This window comes from Syngnathus acus, chromosome 13 (genome assembly GCF_901709675.1).
Source record: "Syngnathus acus chromosome 13, fSynAcu1.2, whole genome shotgun sequence".
Classification (NCBI taxonomy): Eukaryota; Metazoa; Chordata; class Actinopteri; order Syngnathiformes; family Syngnathidae; genus Syngnathus; species Syngnathus acus.
This window is the reverse complement of record NC_051098.1, coordinates 2,697,455-2,715,324: the sequence shown is the minus strand read 5'-3', so window position 1 is coordinate 2,715,324 and position 17,870 is coordinate 2,697,455. Positions and strand designations below refer to the sequence as shown.

The 17,870-nt window shown below is 39.1% G+C and overlaps 1 protein-coding gene across 5 annotated transcripts in view; it reads left to right on the top strand.

The window, feature by feature from the left end:
- The window catches only part of LOC119132863 (WD repeat and SOCS box-containing protein 1-like), a 48,449-nt gene that overhangs the window by 23,644 nt on the left and 6,935 nt on the right, over positions 1-17,870 (top strand). For 3 of the 5 annotated variants that reach the window (XM_037268434.1, XM_037268431.1, XM_037268432.1), the window contains exon 11: positions 209-345. In XM_037268434.1, the coding sequence (XP_037124329.1) occupies positions 209-212 (4 nt within the window). In that variant the 3' untranslated portion in view covers positions 213-345. Of the gene's footprint in view, positions 1-208; positions 378-876; positions 1,161-1,352; positions 1,485-3,395; positions 3,497-5,462; positions 5,636-6,729; positions 6,844-17,870 lie in introns of those variants that run through there. The other 2 variants (XM_037268429.1, XM_037268430.1) reach the window with 1 other exon arrangement.

Here is a 17,870-nt window from a genome sequence, read left to right as displayed (position 1 = left end):
TTGTCCCTTTTCAACCCATCACCCAACACACCTACAGTGGCCTTTATCCATGTCAGAATAATATTTCCATGTTTTACACATTCAACTCGAAAGATGAACTTGATTTGACATTTTTCTTATGCAGTGTTTAACAGAAAAAAGTTTCATCTTGATCATATGAATTCCATCGGTTTGGGCAGAGAAAATAAATCAGAACTTTGCTTTACAGGTAAGGCAAAGTTCATTGGTGAACTCCTGGTGCCTGTTGCTCCCTTTGACCAGAAGTCTGGGCGTGAAGCTTGGACAGTAGCGTTTGCACCTAATGGTTCTTACTTCGCTTGGTCTCAGGGGCATCGCATTGTCAGGCTTATTCCCTGGTCCAAATGTCTGACAAATTTGTAAGTACCACTTCAAACACACATTTGTTTTGTTGGTCATTTTTTAATAGAAAATATATTGAAGTTTCTTGACTTGTTGCAATTAGATAGGGGTTCATCACCCAGATACAGTGCAGTGATTGTGATTGGTTATATTTGTAAAATTGATTTTTGGAATTTATCAGTTCATATAAACGTGAATCCATTCATAAAGCATTATGACCACAAGCCCCAGTTTCTGCTCGAATATAAGCAAACCTAAAGTGCAATGCTGCTATCCTCACCTCGTGTATATTTGTCAATTTGAATGTTGAGGGAAATGCCGACAAAGCAGAATGCTACTTCAAGATCTGTTGGCGGAAATGACCGACACAAGCCAAACGAAGAGGCAGCTGAAAGCACAATGTTTTTACATTTGAGAGACATCAAATCAAATGAATACATCAAATGAATAATTTAACTGTAGTTAATGCCTTTTAGTATCATTGTATATTTATGTTAAATAATATTTCTTTTTCAGTTCAGCGGGCCAGGATGGAGAAGGCACTAATGCCCTAAGTCCCCGACGCTTTTCCCGTCAAAACAGTGATGGAGGCCAGTACATACAGACAACTGGTGATCCCAGAGAGCACACCATTGACTGCGGCGACATCGTTTGGGGTTTGGCTTTTGGCTCATCTGTGCCTGAGAAGCAGAGCCGCTGTGTCAACGTCGAATGGCACCGGTTTAAATTCGGGCAAGACCAATTGCTACTGGCAACTGGCCTCAACAATGGCCGGATCAAAATCTGGGATGTTTACACTGGTGAGGATACCTGAAAATAAACATGCACTGCAAAAATTCCCATTTGCCCAGCCTTTGTCAAGGCTAAAGCGGTAGCAAATAATGTTTGTCTTTATCCCTTGGCTGTTTGTAGATAAACATGTGTATCAGACAAGCAGCTGTACATGTACACGTGGTAGTAGACATTTGCATTAATTCCTTGCCATTTCTCAGGTAAACTATTGCTGAATCTCATGGATCACTCTGATGTAGTTCGAGACTTGACCTTTGCTCCTGATGGAAGCCTCATGCTGGTCTCTGCTTCCAGAGATAAGACCCTCCGAGTGTGGGACCTCAAAGATGATGGTGTGTTTATACTTCATGTTTGTACTTCCTTAAAATGTTTTTACTGTCTAAAGTAAAACAAAAAAAAATCATTTGGATTATTGTGGTTCCGATTCTCTGAGTTGATTTTAGTTTCTAACAATTATTTAAGATTCTCAACCAAAAAAATTAATTAATTTGGGGCAAATTGTATGGTTGCGTTCCAAAAAGAACCTGTGATAGGCAAAATCCTTGAAGTAGAACCCTTTATTTTCTTACCATTATTATACATGTACAGGACTTTCTCAGAAAATTAGAATATTGTAATAAAGTTCTTTATTTTCTGTAATACAATTAAAAAAAAAAAAAAAAAGTCATACATTCTGGAGTCATTACAAATCAACTGAAATATTGCAAGCCTTTTATTATTTTAATATTGCTGAATATAGCATACAGCTTAAGAAAACTCAAATATCCTATCTCAAAATATGAGAATATCATGAAAAAGTATACTAGTAGGGTATTCAACTAATCACTTGAAAGGTCTAATTAACTCAAAACACCTGCAAGGGTTTCCTTGCATATGCCATAATCAGCAATATTAAAATAATAAAAGGCTTGCAATATTTCATATTATCAAATGGTTTGATAATATTGTTGTTTATGTGATAGTTATTTAAAATATAGTTTATATATCATTGTATGGGCCTGTTGAATAATTTGAACTGCGGCGCGGCACACGGCATTGTTGACAAAGGACGATCGATAAAAGACGAGAAATTTGATCGATGGATTTAATGATTTGGAGTGACACAAATGGTTTGAAAATATTGTTGTTTATGTGATAGTTATTTAAAATATAGTTTATATATCGTTGTATGGGCCTGTGGAATAATTTGAACTGCGGCGCGGCACACGGCATTGTTGACAAAGGACGATCGATGGATTTAATGAATTGGAGTGACACATGGTTTTATAAACGTGTTATTTATGTAATAGTTTTTTTTAAATAACTGAATGTTACGTCAGGCCCGTTCTCAGCTCCTCGTTTGTGTTTGTCACGTTAGCATACCGTATCGTTGTTGCTCGTTCATGTCTGTTCTTGGTGTTGGATTTTGTCGAATAAATTGCCACCCAAAATGCGACTTATACTCTGGAGCGACTTATATATGTTTTTTTTCACATTTTTGGGCATTTTATGGCTGGTGCGACTTATACTCCGGTGCGACTTATAGTCCGAAAATTACGGTATGACATTTTTGGTTTTTTAATTGCATGACAGAAAATAAAGAACTTTATCACAATATTCTAATTTTCTGAGACAGTCCTGTATAACCTTGAAACAAAAGAACAAAACATGTTTTCAGGTCCAAACATGTTTTTAACACAGAGAAGTAAATGCTCTCTTACAAATAACTACAGTAAAATAGTAATTTTAATCATCAATACAAAGTACGTGCAATATAGTAGGACAAATTGTGACTCCCGCGTATTTCACTGCACTACTCTGACTGTGCTGCTGTGGCCTGACTCCAATCTGTCGTGTATTTTTCTAATGAAGCCATAACACAATGCACTATGAAAAAAAATCTGTGAAGCAGTGAGGCTGTGAAACGTGAACCGTGATATAGCGAGTGATTACTGTATTTGTTTATTTTTTATTTTTCAGAAGAGCCTTATTTTTGAGAATCTCAAGAAAATACAATAATGCTGAAGTCACTTAAGATATGCTACTGAACACTGATTGAGAGATCTATATTCTTAGCAGTTTATGGAACCATAAGACGTGTGTGTGTGTGCGTGCGCGGGTGTGTGTATGTGTATGTAGGCAGTGCAGTTCATTTATTTTATTGATCGCAAAGGGGAAATTTGTCATAGACATTCAGCAAATCTGTTAACTTCGACTTTTGAGAGTAAATGGCTTTTTGTTGATAATGTGACTTGCTTCTTTAGGTAACATGGTGAAAGTTTTACGGGGTCACCAGAATTGGGTCTACTGCAGCGCCTTTTCCCCTGACTCGTCCATCGTATGCTCTGTCGGATCAGGCAAAGCAGTACGTAAACATGTTCCTCCCAGTTCACTTTTTATTGATTTGCTAGCTTACTGTTGTGCCATTGCTTGTGACTAGCCATGCTCAATGAACCTAGAAATGGAATGAAATACAACCCATCCCAGCACTGCTCACCTATGTTCACACTAAAAGCGACTTTGCTGTGTCATAAGTGAAGTGACCTGCATCTAGAGTTTTGTTGACTGTGGGGAAAATGCTTTGGGTGTACTGAATTTTGCAAAACTCACAACTAACTGTTTGTACACACATCTAGCTACATATACTGTAAGTCAGCGTTGACGAGTGAGGAAAAACTAATAGAAACACTCACCTATTTAGCTTTATTAACATTGTATGTTATTTTAAGCAAAAACAAAAGTATTTTTAACACGTTCTTGTCATTCATGACTGATTGGCCTGCAGACAAAATCTGTTTTCTGTTTATAATATGCTAACCTTCCATTTTTAAAACGTCAGAATTGATAGATTGTGAGTGCCCTCCATGAACAGATCTTTTCAATTCTCAATAAAACTTACCAAACAAGTGGTAGTAGACATGTAGGTAGTAGGTTTGACCGGCTGTGTGTGTCCCTACAGTGTGTGTGTCTTGCTCTCCCTGTCACAGGTGGTGGCAGAGCTCAGTTTGTGATTGGTTTTGAGGGGAGCGCCGCGCTGACATTTTGAGCAGCCGGTGTGAACCGCGGATGCGCATTGCCCACAGGCCTGCCAGGGGCAACTTGGCACCTGACCCGCAAGGTCAATCTGTACGTAGGTGCTGCTCCGTGTCTGTCTACTTATGCTGTCGCAGTTCCTATTTTATTAATTTCACCCAAAAACTATCATTAAACCGGTCATCAATTATTCCCTCTTTCCCACGCCCCCCCTTTACACCACTACCTTTTTCCCAAATTCCCCCACTCCTCCCTTATCCCAATATAGTACATTCATCATCTATCTACACATACTAGATTGTTTTGTCATTTGGTCAGGTGTTTTTCTGGTGGACTTTAATGTCACCTTATGTACCCTGCCCTCTATCTGCTTCCAGGATGTTGCAGATGTTGAAGTGAAAGTATTGCAGATGAATAGAAATAGTATTGTTACTCATTTAAAAGAAACACATACTTAATCTTAAAAATATGTATTGCCTAAAAACATCAGAAAAGCTCATCCCACTTCTTCCATAAAAAACATGTTGAGTTAAAGAAATTTGAACAGCAAATGATGTAAACTGAAGGCTGAAATTGCATGTTAAAAATTTCATTAGGCATTTCCTCTAAGCCCGCCAATACTGATAGGTCATAGCGTTCAAGAATTTATCATTTTTATGTGTGTGCGCGTGTGTGTGCGCGTGTGTGTGCCTGGGTGTCTGGGTGCTGATGTGTACTTTGCCAGAGGTGTCAACCCTTTGGCCATAAAATATTCTTTTCTCTTGCAGTATCTGTCTCTCTTCGTAGGCTTCTGCCGGAGGTGTGAGCCTATTGTAAACAGAGAGAACTAAAACTCTGAAAGGGGAAACCAGTGGAGTAACATTATGTTACCTTAAGTTACTACTTGTTTTATTTTCTCTTTTTTGTTAAAAGATTACAAGTAATTTTGTAGTAATTTTTATCTTATTTAATACTGATTTAAGCATTGTGTATAGTTAAAGGATCTGGTAATTTGATACAACTGAGAATGTTAGTCATGTAGTCAGCAAAAATGTGACTTAATGTTTAATAGGGATGTCGCATTTTGACATGTAGCCTTGATTTTTGTGTAGCATGTACACTTTTATTTGCTTTGGATTTTTTTAATAGTTAGAAATATGTCCATTTACTCAGAACGTCACTTAATTGTCTAAGTCCTCATAATTTAATTGTTAAATCCTTTACATGCAGACAGTAATGGTAATGATAGACCTATGATAGTACAACTCAACCCTTCTCATCAATCCATGGATTTTAATAGACCTTTCTTCACTTTGCAGGTGTTCTTATGGAACATGGATAAATACACATTAATCCGGAAGTTGGAGGGCCACCACAATGACGTGGTGTCTTGTGAGTTTTCACCAGATGGGGCGCTGTTGGTCACTGCCTCCTATGACACCCGGGTCATTGTCTGGGATCACCACAAGGCCACTATCCTCCTAGAGCTGGGGTGAGACCTGCGATTTTCCCAATTGTGTGTGTGTTTGTCCAAACAGAAACTTCAAATTATTAAAAGGTCACCAAACAATAATTGAATGAATAAACATGGAGGGATGCACCGATACTGGTATTGGTACTTGTACTCATGACACGAGAGCGGATACCAGCAGCCAATACCACATTATTAGTTTTACGGCAGCGCCTCCTGCCATGGTTTGCTATTACTGTAATCAAATCTACTTGTATTGTTTTTTTAAAAAAGTGGTATCGGTGCATCCCTATAAACATGTACAGTGAATATAAAGTCTATACACACACGCACGCCTGTTGAAATGTCAGGTTTTTGTGACAAACAGTGAGACCAAAAGGAATCATTTAAAAACGTTTTCTACCTTTTAATTTGAAATATAAGTAATACAAGTTGATTTGAAAAACAAACTGATTCATTGGGTAACAATAAAACAATACATGTTAAAATACCTGATGCCATAAATATGCATGCTCTGGTTTTTGTGCTAATACATTTACTAATACTTTAAACATTTAGGGTTCGTGCGGTCTTGAAAATCCTGGGAAAGTTTGGAAAATTATAAATGTATTTTCCAGGTCCTCAAAGTTATTGAGAAATGGAAATGTATATAAAGTATTGCCTAGATAATATTTGGTATGTGTCCCGTGCAATAGAAATTAAATTAACAAGGAACTGCAATGTCACGCTATATGGCATTACGACAGTTCACAGCATTGATTGGCATAAAGTAAACAAGCAGATGGTTCACCAAAATTCTGTACTACTCTCTAGTCTCCGCCCAACATAGATTCATAAATATTGTATTGCTATCAAAACCAAGAAAATTGTGTTTCAACTACAAGACGTTTCAAGAAGAAGTTCAAACATTTTCCATGGGTGTACAAAATGGATGCACTAAGCTCTTCGACATAACCAGCAAGGGAGAGAAACAGCACTCGCAAGCCATATACAGACCTTGAAGTTGAAATGAATGTTTTAGTATAAATAGAAACTACCAGAAATGGATAAAGATAAGTGAAATTAACGTGTACTACACTACACTTTGAACTCAAGTCAAGTTGATGTTTTCACAGTCACCTCTTTCCTCCGCCATCACTCATTTTTGCTGGAGGGTCAAATGACCGCTGGGTGCGCTCTGTGAGCTTCTGCACCGACGGCCGTCACATCGCCAGCATTACTGATGACAGGCAAGTAATTTTGTTCTCTTCTCATCTGTATCTTATTGAAGAAAAGACGAGGTGACTGGATGTGACTTTTGAAGTCTCTGCTTCTTTGTTTACATTGTTCTCTGTGGTTAGTGGCGCATGAATGTCCCATGACACTGTTTAATGTTTAATCCGCAGCTTTTTTCTCTTGGCAGCAGTTTCAGAACTGTTGTTTTCCTACACAGGTTGAAAAAAATTAATAGAATAGTTACAATTTTGAGCCTTCTATTGTCGATTTAAATGCAAATTGTTCATAATATGATTTTGTTGAACATTGTTGTGCTATGTGATGATGTTGAAGGATTATATCATAATCAGTACAAATATGATTCAGATAAATAAGTGTACTGTATTAGTGTTTTTATGTGGCACTAGACATTCATGTTAATTGGGCTCACTGTAGTTGTACTTGAAAAGAATTATTGCCCAACTACTGTTCACTCGTATTTACCTTTTTAGTACAATTTTCCTACATTTAGGCACAGTGTTCAAACCGTACATAATAAGGCTGGACAATTATGGGAACAAAGTATAATCAGGATTATTTTGATTGTGTTCGAAATGACGATTATTTAAACGATTATTCATTCATTTAAAAAATTGGTTTTTTTTCACCAAATAACTGTGTTTCAAATTATTATGCAAATTATATTTTCTCCGATTTTCCTAAATGGTCAATGCAAATGACAGTATGATAAGTCATACTGATAAGTCACATTGTTCAAGTATTAGTCTGTCAAATTTTATTGAACAAACCTGCCAATGAAAACAGTGTATTGTTAAAAAAAAAAAAAGAAAACTCGATACACTGAAATACACTGTTCTAAATTAGTATGCACAGCAGATTTTCAAAACATTTTATAGGTTGTAAAGAATTGAAAATAGTCATTTGTTGAATTTGCAGCATTAGGTGGTCACATTCACTGAATCAAGTTAGTTCAATCGAAACCATCCTAACAGACCAAGTTACATGTTAACATAGGAACCCTGTTTTGATATTACCATCATAATTCTTGTATCCATTGAACTTGTGAGTTTCTGGAGAGTTTCCGCTTGAATTGCTTTGCATGATGTCAGAATAGCCTCCCAGAGCTGTTGTTTTGACGTGAACTGCCTCCCACCCTCATAGATCTTTTGCTTGATGATACTCCAAAGGTTCCCGACAGGGTTGAGGTCAGGGGAAGTTGTTGGCCACACCATGAGTTTCTCTCCTTTTATGCCCATTGCCAATGACACAGAGGTATTCTTTGCAGCATATGGATGGATGGATGGATGGATGGATGGATGGATGGATGGATGGATGGATGGATGGAAAATGCCCAAACTGAAATTTTCTAGCCAACTTTTTTGAGGGGGCAATCAAATTATAATAGGCTCAAGATTTAAGGTCTTCTAAATGAATCTTGTGCAACTTGGCAGCAAGCTTGTTGGTCTCAGCACCTTGCAGCTTGGCCTGTGCGGCACTCCACTGCTTCTTCCTGGATACAACTTCTTCAGCTTTTTCTTGAGAGGATCATGCACCACTCCATGCCGCCACATGGTGAAGTTCTGGATGGATGGATGGATGCATGCATCTCGCCAAGGTCAAACCCTCCCCTCCCCTGCCACACAAGCTCCACAATGTCATGGTGCCTCCTACATTTGCAGACCACTTCCTTCCAGTTATCAGAGTAGGGGCTGTTTGGGCTACACGTGAGTCCCAGGATTCAGTTAGTGTCTTCTACAGCCTCACTTTGGAGCACTTGAATTCCTCCGTGAGACTGGACAGAGGAAGTTCCAGAATGCCTTTTCCGTACACCCCTATGCTGTTGAAACACCTGGGAACACCCAGCCATTTCTTCACTAAAGAGCTGAGTAGTATCAGTATCTGCATAAGGGCTGTTTGATATGGCTAAAATTTAATATTGTGATCATTTTGTCAGGTATCAGTAACGATATGATGCGAACGATATTACTATGGGTTCAGGGTAAACTAAGCTTTTTTTAAGAACAAACAAAATATTCAAGAAGTTGGTAAGTGCATTTTTTTTCTTAGCTTGTGTTCAAAAAGACAGCCAAAATCAGATTTTCAGCCCATTCAAATTGAAACTGGATGGCTCTTGTGTAGTCTGAAACGTCACAATGCACATATAATTAGATTTTTGTGAGTCGGATTGAAACCACACTCCGGAGGTAGTTTCATATCTGATTTGGACAGGATATGTTTCAGTCTGAACTGGTCCAAACACACAAATCTGTTTAAACTGTTCGTGGCGTCAATCAATTTAAAGATTAAGATTAAAAGATTAAAGTCCCAATGATCGTCACACACACACCTGGGTGTGGTGAAATTTGTCCTCTGCATTTAACCCATCCCCGTGTGATTTTAATCCATCCCCTGGGGGAGAGGGGAGCAGTGAGCAGCAGCGGTGCCGCGCTCGGGAATCAGTTGGTGATCTAACCCCCCAATTCCAACCCTTAATGCTGAGTGCCAAGCAGGGAGGCAATGGGTCCCATTTTTATAGTCTTTGGTATGACCCGGCCGGGGTTTGAACCCACAACCTTCCAGTCTCAGGGCGGACACTCTACCACTAGGCCACTGAGCTGATTGATATGTAAATTTGTGGAGAGATAGCGCCATACATACAAAGCTTGAGGGTATGTATCGAAACAACTCCATTCATGAAAGTACAGTCAAACCTCGGTTTTCGAACGTCCCGGTTCTCGAACAAATCGGAATTCGAACGAAAAATTCGAGATTTTTTTGCTTCGGTTGTCGAACAAAAATTCAGAGGTCGAACTTCGCGAGATGAGCCAAGAGGACCCGAGAAAACCCGACCGCGCGACCCGGATGCCGACTGACTCCGTTCGTTGTTATTGTATTTTCGTTACTTTGAGGATTGTATTAACCCCTAATCATGCCTCCAAAGAAAGCAAGTGGGAGCAGTAAAACCATCCTAAAACACAAAGACGCTCTTAAAGCAATGCGACAGTGAGCGCCCGGCGCGCTGCAGTTGCGCGATCGGACCAAATTAAGCTCCCTGCGCACTGAGGTCCACTAAAATTTTGGAAGTACATCAGGACTTCAAAACTATTTTCTAAATTTCAGCAACGGCTCTGTCACAATAATGCGACCAGCACGGTGCAGTTGCGCGGTCGGTGGCGTGCTACGGTTGCGTGGTTGGCGGTGCGCTGCAGTTGCGCGATTGGACAAAATAAAAATGAAAAAATGCTTAAAAAAGGCGTTTTTTTTTTTTTAAGTCTTGGAACGGATTAAATATTTTCCCATTATTTGTAATGGGAAAAATAGATTCGGAATTCGAATGATTCACTTCTCGAAACGCTTTCTGGAACGGATTGTGGTCGAAAACCGAGGTTTGACTGTATCTCATGTGTTGTGTCTGTCACAATTATCATGTCGTACATTTCGCTGCTGAACAACGCCTCTTTTCCAAAGTCAGTGCTCCATCAAATGTCTGAACAGGGCCAAATCAAATCTGGACCCTTGCTAAAACCTGTATGCACTCTAAAAAATGTAACCGTGCTCTACTCATTTTAATCTGTGTAACAATTTACACTCAATGTGCAGCCATGCATGAGCCACCACCCTAAAAAGGACGATAAACAGTGTTACAATATGGAACAAAAACATTGATTTCATACTATTTAAATTTTTGGACCGGATCTATTAAAATTGTATGAAATTATCTCATTGTTGTAAAATCTACAACTATACTGGAAAACACACAAAAAAGAAGATAACATTACTTAAAATGAGTATTTATTGAGTTTAGCTTTCATGCAATACAGGGAAAAAATTGTCTTTTTCAAAATTTTAAACACCTAATCCTTTCTATATATTATAAATACATCCCATTTACCTATTCTGATATTATGTCTTCGTTCACCGCCACTCTATCAGCATGCAATTCGACTTGATATCATAACTCAGAAAAATTATGAACTTTTGCCCAAACATCCCAACAATAATTATGTAGATGCCGTACAGAGAGTAACTTAAACTGTAGACTTACACGATTAATCTTTAATCTTTAATTAGGAAAACCGGGTGCAACTGCTACACTGCTAATGAAGTCGTTTTGGCCATACATCTCTGTTTGGTCAACGGTGTTCTCTCTGAGCATGCATGGCCATATGATCATCATTGTCCGGTCGGCGGTGTTCTCTCTACGCAGCACTAACATGGCAGACTAACATGCCTTAATTACAACTAAATTAGTCCCGTTTTGGTGACGTTTGCTATATAAATGGTATTAGCTTAATGAACCGTGTGATAGCAGAGCAATATGTTGGCTCGAAAACATTAACAAAGTTAGCTAACAGCATAATGGTGACAACGTTTATATGCACATTAGCTTGTGCTTCACTTACCGAGTTCTCCAAGTGATTTTCCCCGCGTTGACCGTTTCCGTGCCGCTGTTATTTCAAAAAGCAGCGGGTAGATATCCCATGATTCCACTCGAGAGCGCGAAAACTACTGATTTTCTCAAGTTGTTGTTATTGATTACAAATATATTGAGTAAGATTAAGTGTTAATCGTAGTTGTTGAAACCGATTGGTATGATTGGCCCATACTCTAATATTCTGACTGGTATTTACTAATTATATTATAAATATTTTAGAATTATAATTAGTTTGTCAAATACTAATTTATTTTGGAAAACAAGCTTAATAATGGAGGTAAATATAAGGCAAAAAAAATCTAATTTTTCAACATATATTTTGATATATCCAACTCAAATTATCTGCTTTGTGATTTTTCGATATTTTATGAAGTTAATATACTTTTTTAATATTGTGATATATACTAAGGCCCTGAATTACTTTTTAGAGTGTGGAAAGTCAGCCCAATAAATCTGATTTGAGGAGAAATTTGAGTTGAATCAGGTATGCCTGCAGTCAGAACTCAGCCTTATACCGATAGACATCAACATTATCAAAGCAGCAATAAAGTAAAAAAAAATTAAATTCACTTTGTACTGCACTTCTGCTTTAATGATCATTTAATGCATTCACCCTCACACATGACGATGGTTGTGTATGCATTGATGCTTTACATGGCGATTTAATGCGTCCGCTTATTTTTATGAAGTATGCCAGTCTTGATCGGCTATTGAGGCTATGTTGCATTGTTTGATTTACTGCGTAAGCTTTTGTGAAAGTGCAAAATAAAGATGTATTGTATTTTTTTAACATGAACGTATTGTGGCGGTCAGGGAAGACCTACGTATCAGAAGACGTGTGTGGGTGTGTGTGTGTGTGTGTGTGTGTATGTACACACACACACGTATTCATATATGTAGTGAAAGGCGAGACTCACTTAACTCCCATTTATTTTAATAGAATCAGTGAGGCGGGGGCTGCTTGTACATGTTTACAAGCTCTGCTATTTTGTCCACGGGCAAATGTGAAATGACACACACACACACACACACAATATCATTGGCTGACTTTTTTTTTTTTTCAACCACAAACTTGAAATGAGGGATGGGTTGGTTGGACTGAGCTTTACATGCAACACAAATGTGGCACAGTCACAAGATTATTGTCCTAATTTCGATGTTAATATCTTGATTGTTCGTATCTTGATTTTGATAAAATGGTCAATCGCCCAGCACTAGTCTGTATACTAAAACAGCCCTTGCGGTTCAAGTATGATGCAGCATACCATGAGTGAGCACACAGAGGACTATTGGATTCTGAGTGTCCATTTAATCAACAAAGCTTTTGTCTGCATTATTTCCTCTACTAATGGACTTCCTGTGTTCAAATAATCAGCAATGTGTTACAGAAACGCTCCACTGTTTGTTTCTTAGAATGTGGAGTCATGACTCTTTGTATTTGGCTTTATTCCAATGAGTCACATGGCTGTCAACATGGGGCTATTTATCAAGCTTACTGCTGGCTGACCAAGAACTGAACTTTTATTATGGAAGGAAATGTTGGAGGGAAAAAAAAGATGCATGGAATGAGCACATGAGTTTCAAGTAATCTAGAAAGTAGAATTATGGACAATTGACCAGATACCATGTTGCAGTTCAACATTTGCCACAGTCTGAATTTATGTATACCGTAATTTTCGGACTATAAGTCGCGGTTTTTTTCATAGTTTGGGTGGGGGGGCGACTTATACTCAGGAGCGACTTATGTGTTTTTTTTTTTTCAAAAAATTTCAAAAAAAAAAAAAAAAAAAAAAATGAAACCGCGATAAACGAACCGCAATGTAGCAAGGGATTACTGTAATTTGAATTTCAAGTGACGAGAGCAGCGCGAAACCATCTGCGTCACTCCAATTCATTAAATCCATCAATCGTCCTTTGTCAACAATGCGTGCGCGCCGCTGACGGCTTTTGCACTTAAAAATATTCCACAGGCCCATATAACGATATATAAATTATATATCAAATAACTATTATATAAGCAATAATGTTATCAAACCATCTGTGCACTCTAAATCATTAAATCCATCGATCAAATTCCTCGTCCTTTGTCAACATCGCCGCGCGTGCGCCCTGACGTCAGCCTCGTCGTTATTCCACAGATCTACTATATAACTATATTGTAGCGTTAACAAAGTTCAAGGAAAGACGTGGGTTTGGTAAACGGCTCTTTATTTAACAAAACAAACTTACAGGCGTGTGGCGGCGTGGACGTCCAGCCACGGAAGGGGACGAGAGCTCCATACGATAGGACCGGGCGTGCGTAGAAGCCATGACCGAGCCCCATGCACCGTCCTCGGACAGCCACCCGGCTGAGCGCCGGGCCTCGACTTCCATCCACGGAACTGAAAGGCAGCTCGGTAGAGTAGGACCGGGCGTGCGTAAAAGCATTGTCCGAGCACCATCCACCGTCCCTGGACAGCCACCCGGCCGAGCGCCGGCGCCCGACTTCAATCCACAAAAGTGAAAGTAAGGTGGACGAGTGACGCGCGACCGCGTCATGGCTTCTACGCACGCCCGGTCCTATCGTATGGAGCTCTCGTCCCCTTCCGTGGCTGGACGTCCACGCCGCCACACGCCTGTAAGTTTGTTTTGTTAAATAAAGAGCCGTTTACCAAACCCACGTCTTTCCTTGAACTTTGTTAACGCTACAATATAGTTATATAGTAGATCTGTGGAATAACGACGAGGCTGACGTCAGGGCGCACGCGCGGCGATGTTGACAAAGGACGAGGAATTTGATCGATGGATTTAATGATTTAGAGTGCACAGATGGTTTGATAACATTATTGCTTATATAATAGTTATTTGATATATATCGTTATATGGGCCTGTGGAATATTTTTAAGTGCAAGAGCCGTCAGCGGCGCGCACGCATTGTTGACAAAGGACGATTGATGGATTTAATGAATTGAAGTGACGCAGATGGTTTTATTAACGTGTTATTTATGTAATAATTTTTTGAATAACTCTGAATTTGACGTCAGGGCCGTTCTCAGCTCTTAGTTTGTGTTTATGTCACGTTAGCATAGCTATCATTTAGCCTGTTGTTGCTCGTTCATGACTGTTCTTGGTGTTGGATTTTGTCGAATAAATTGCCCCCCAAAATGCGACTTATACTCCGGAGCGACTTATATATGTTTTTTTTCACTTTTTTGGGCATTTTATGGCTGGTGCGACTTATACTCCGGTGCGACTTATAGTCCGAAAATTACGGTACAAGTGAAGTAAATTAGTAGCCAGCCATCGGTTTATGACAAGTTCTGTTCCAACAGCAGAAGTCAGACAACAGCGTAGTCTATCATTAACCTTCACTAGGGAAGTATTAAAGCTATAGTTAAGAGTAAGTATGTGTGTGGAAAAACACTTGTTGGCCATAAATATAAAACAACTAAGGTGGCTCCTGAGCATGCCTTGTGCCAAGCGACGGCGTACTCTTATGCAGCTTCACAAACTAGTTAAGTTCTCAAAAGAAGCTAGGTGAGGTTAAAAACACCCAAATTGCAGAAGACAATTAAATTGCATGAGGGTGGACTTATTTTCTTGATTAATAAAATGTAATAAACCAACGCTGCACTGTTCTCATTCGTAGCATGTCATGATATCTCAAAAGTGGCGAGTGTCGGCCATTGTTTTTGTGGCAATTCAATATATGAATTGATGTGGCGCCGTCGCTCATTGAACGCACAGAAGCGTGCACATGTAGACGAAAAATCTATTTACAGGTTTAAGACGACAAAAACCACCCGTTAAGACAAGAATGCAGTGAATACAGCAGACGTTTAAAAACTTTATTAGGATTAATCCCTTGAGGTGTATCACATCATTTTCGAGAAGGTCCCAGGTAAAAGTAGGAAACAAGGATTAGGAAAAGTGGAATAAGTAAACAGATAACAAATAAACAAATACAACAAACATACAACATTCACACACAAACATTGGAAGGAGTAATCAAAACATTACAAACATTACAGCCTAAGCATACAAGATAAAGTGAACTATTACAGGCAGTTACATTGAATGCATATAATTTTATGAGGTAAAGTAGCTGTACTATACATACAGTTTCATTGCATTACAGGGGAAGAGAGATTGAGGTTTTGATAGAATACACAGTGGTATGTATGGAAATCACAGCTAAAAACAAATCTACAAATTCTATTGTAAGCAGTGTTTAATGGGGCTAAAACAGATTATGGACCATTGTGACAGAGAACGTCACAATAGTCAGGTAAGAGAAATCGCAATTGGGTAGCAAGTTTTTTCCTAACTTTTAAGGTAAAACAGCCGGGAGCGGTAAAGAGCACCGAGACCAAAGTTTACTTTATGAAGTATATGATCAATGTGTGAGTTGAATGAAAGATTAGAAATAAGCCATACCCTTAGATATTTAAAACTGTCAACTGTTTGCAGAATTGTACCATCATTACAGGAAATAGTACAAGAGCTTGACATAGATTTAAGTATGTGCTAGATACCAAAAATCATAGAAAAGGATGAGGATTTGTTCAAAAATAGCTCATTATGGAGTAGCCAGACTTGCAGGAGGATGAAATCTGACTGGAGTGAAACTTAAATTTGTGAGAGATTAGGTTTTGATGTGTAAAGAACTGTATCATCTGCAAATACATGAACATGACAATTTTTAAAAATGGAGGGCGGTGTCACACATAAACAGCCCGATATATATATGTATATATATATCTCATATCAAATCTTGAAATCCATCGATCGAATTCTTCGCCCTTTCTGTAAACAACTCCGCGTGTGCGGCGCTGACGTTGGACTCGTCGTTGTCAGTTACATTTCAAATTATTCCACAGGCCCATATAACGATATATAAACCATATATCAAATAACAATAATGTAAACAACAATTTTATCTAACCATCTGTGTCACTCCAAATCATTAAATCCATTGGAATCTTCGTCTTCTGTGTCACTTGAAAAAAAAATACCACAGCTTTTGACTCCGGAACTACGTGCACCGCTGACGTAAGACTAGATATATCAAATAAATGTAATATCAACAACAATTTTATCGAACCATCCGTGTCACTTCAAATCATTAAATCCATCGGAATCTTCATCTTCTGTCACTTAAAAAAAAAAAAAACACAGCTGTTGACTCCGGAACGACGTGCGCCGCTGACATCAGACTAGATATATCAAATAAATGTAATATAAACAGCAATTTTATCGAACCATCTGTGTCACTTCAAATCATTAAATCCATCGGAATCTTCATCCTCTGTATCACTTAGAAAAAACAAAAACAGCTGTTGACTCCGGATGTACGTGCGCCGCTAACGTCAGACTCGTCGTCAGTTGCAGCTCCAATTATTCCACAGATCTATGTATATAACTATATTGTAGCGTTCCCAAAGTACCAGGCAAGACGTGGGTTTGGTAACCGGCTCTTTATTTAGCAAAACGAGCTCAATGAGCCAACAATGACAATCGCCCCCCCCATGTGAAACTACTAATAACTAACATAAATAACAAGTTTGTCAAACCTGTATCACTCCAAATCATCAAATCCTTCAAACTCTTCGTCCTCCGTGTCACTTACAAACAAAGCCGCTACTGATGCCGGGAGTACGTGGGGCCCTTGGTCGTCTACGTCGCCGACGTCAGACTCCTCGTTAGTTTCAGTTACAATTATTCCAGCTTTTCTGAATCCTGACAGAATGGTTTCGGGTTTCACTGAAGCCCATGCTTTGTCAATCCATCCAATGATGTCCAAGAATGTTGCTGTGAAGCTGTGCTCTCCGTCCATCAGCCACTGCTCCCACAGGTTACACAAGGCTGCCTTAAAGCGTGCGCTAAAGAAGCCATCCGGGCGCCTAGTGTAGCACTCATCCGGTTTAGTCTGAAAATAACGGGACGTGAATCTACTTCACAATGACGATAATGACGGTGTGAATGTGTGTAAGTGACCAAAAAAAAGTGTTGTGTTAAAAATTTGACATATAAGTCACTCCTGAGTATAAGTCGCACCCCCACCCAAACTATGAAAAAGGGTGTGACTTATCCTCCGAAAAATACGGTATATATGGTGAAAAGTAGAGATCCAAGTGTAGACCCCTGGGGTACTCCACTTTGCTGTATAAGGAGATCAAGATATTCCCATTCAAAATTACACTCTCAAGGTTCAAGAATTTTTATTGGCCATGTTTGAGCATGCCAAACAAGGAATTTGACTTCGGTACATCTCAGCCTCTGTGCAACATTTAGGTGACTAACAACACTCAGGACATGTGCGAAAATTGGCAAATATTCTCAAACATCCCTTCACTTAAACTCCCAGGATGGCAAGGGAAAAACTCAAAACTCCTACTCGGGGAAATGAGAAACCTTGAGAAGAGACCACAGATGGGAGGATCCCTCTTCGAGGATGACCAGGCTGCAATGGATGCAGAGTGGACACATAGTACACATAATACAGACAATTCAAAATGAAGCATCGAGAGCAGGATGTTATTGCACAGCAATGACTCTGAGACTCTAAGAGTGGTGTGAGTTCATCAGAGCGACAGCCTGGGAGAAGAAGCTGTCTCTGTTTGGCAT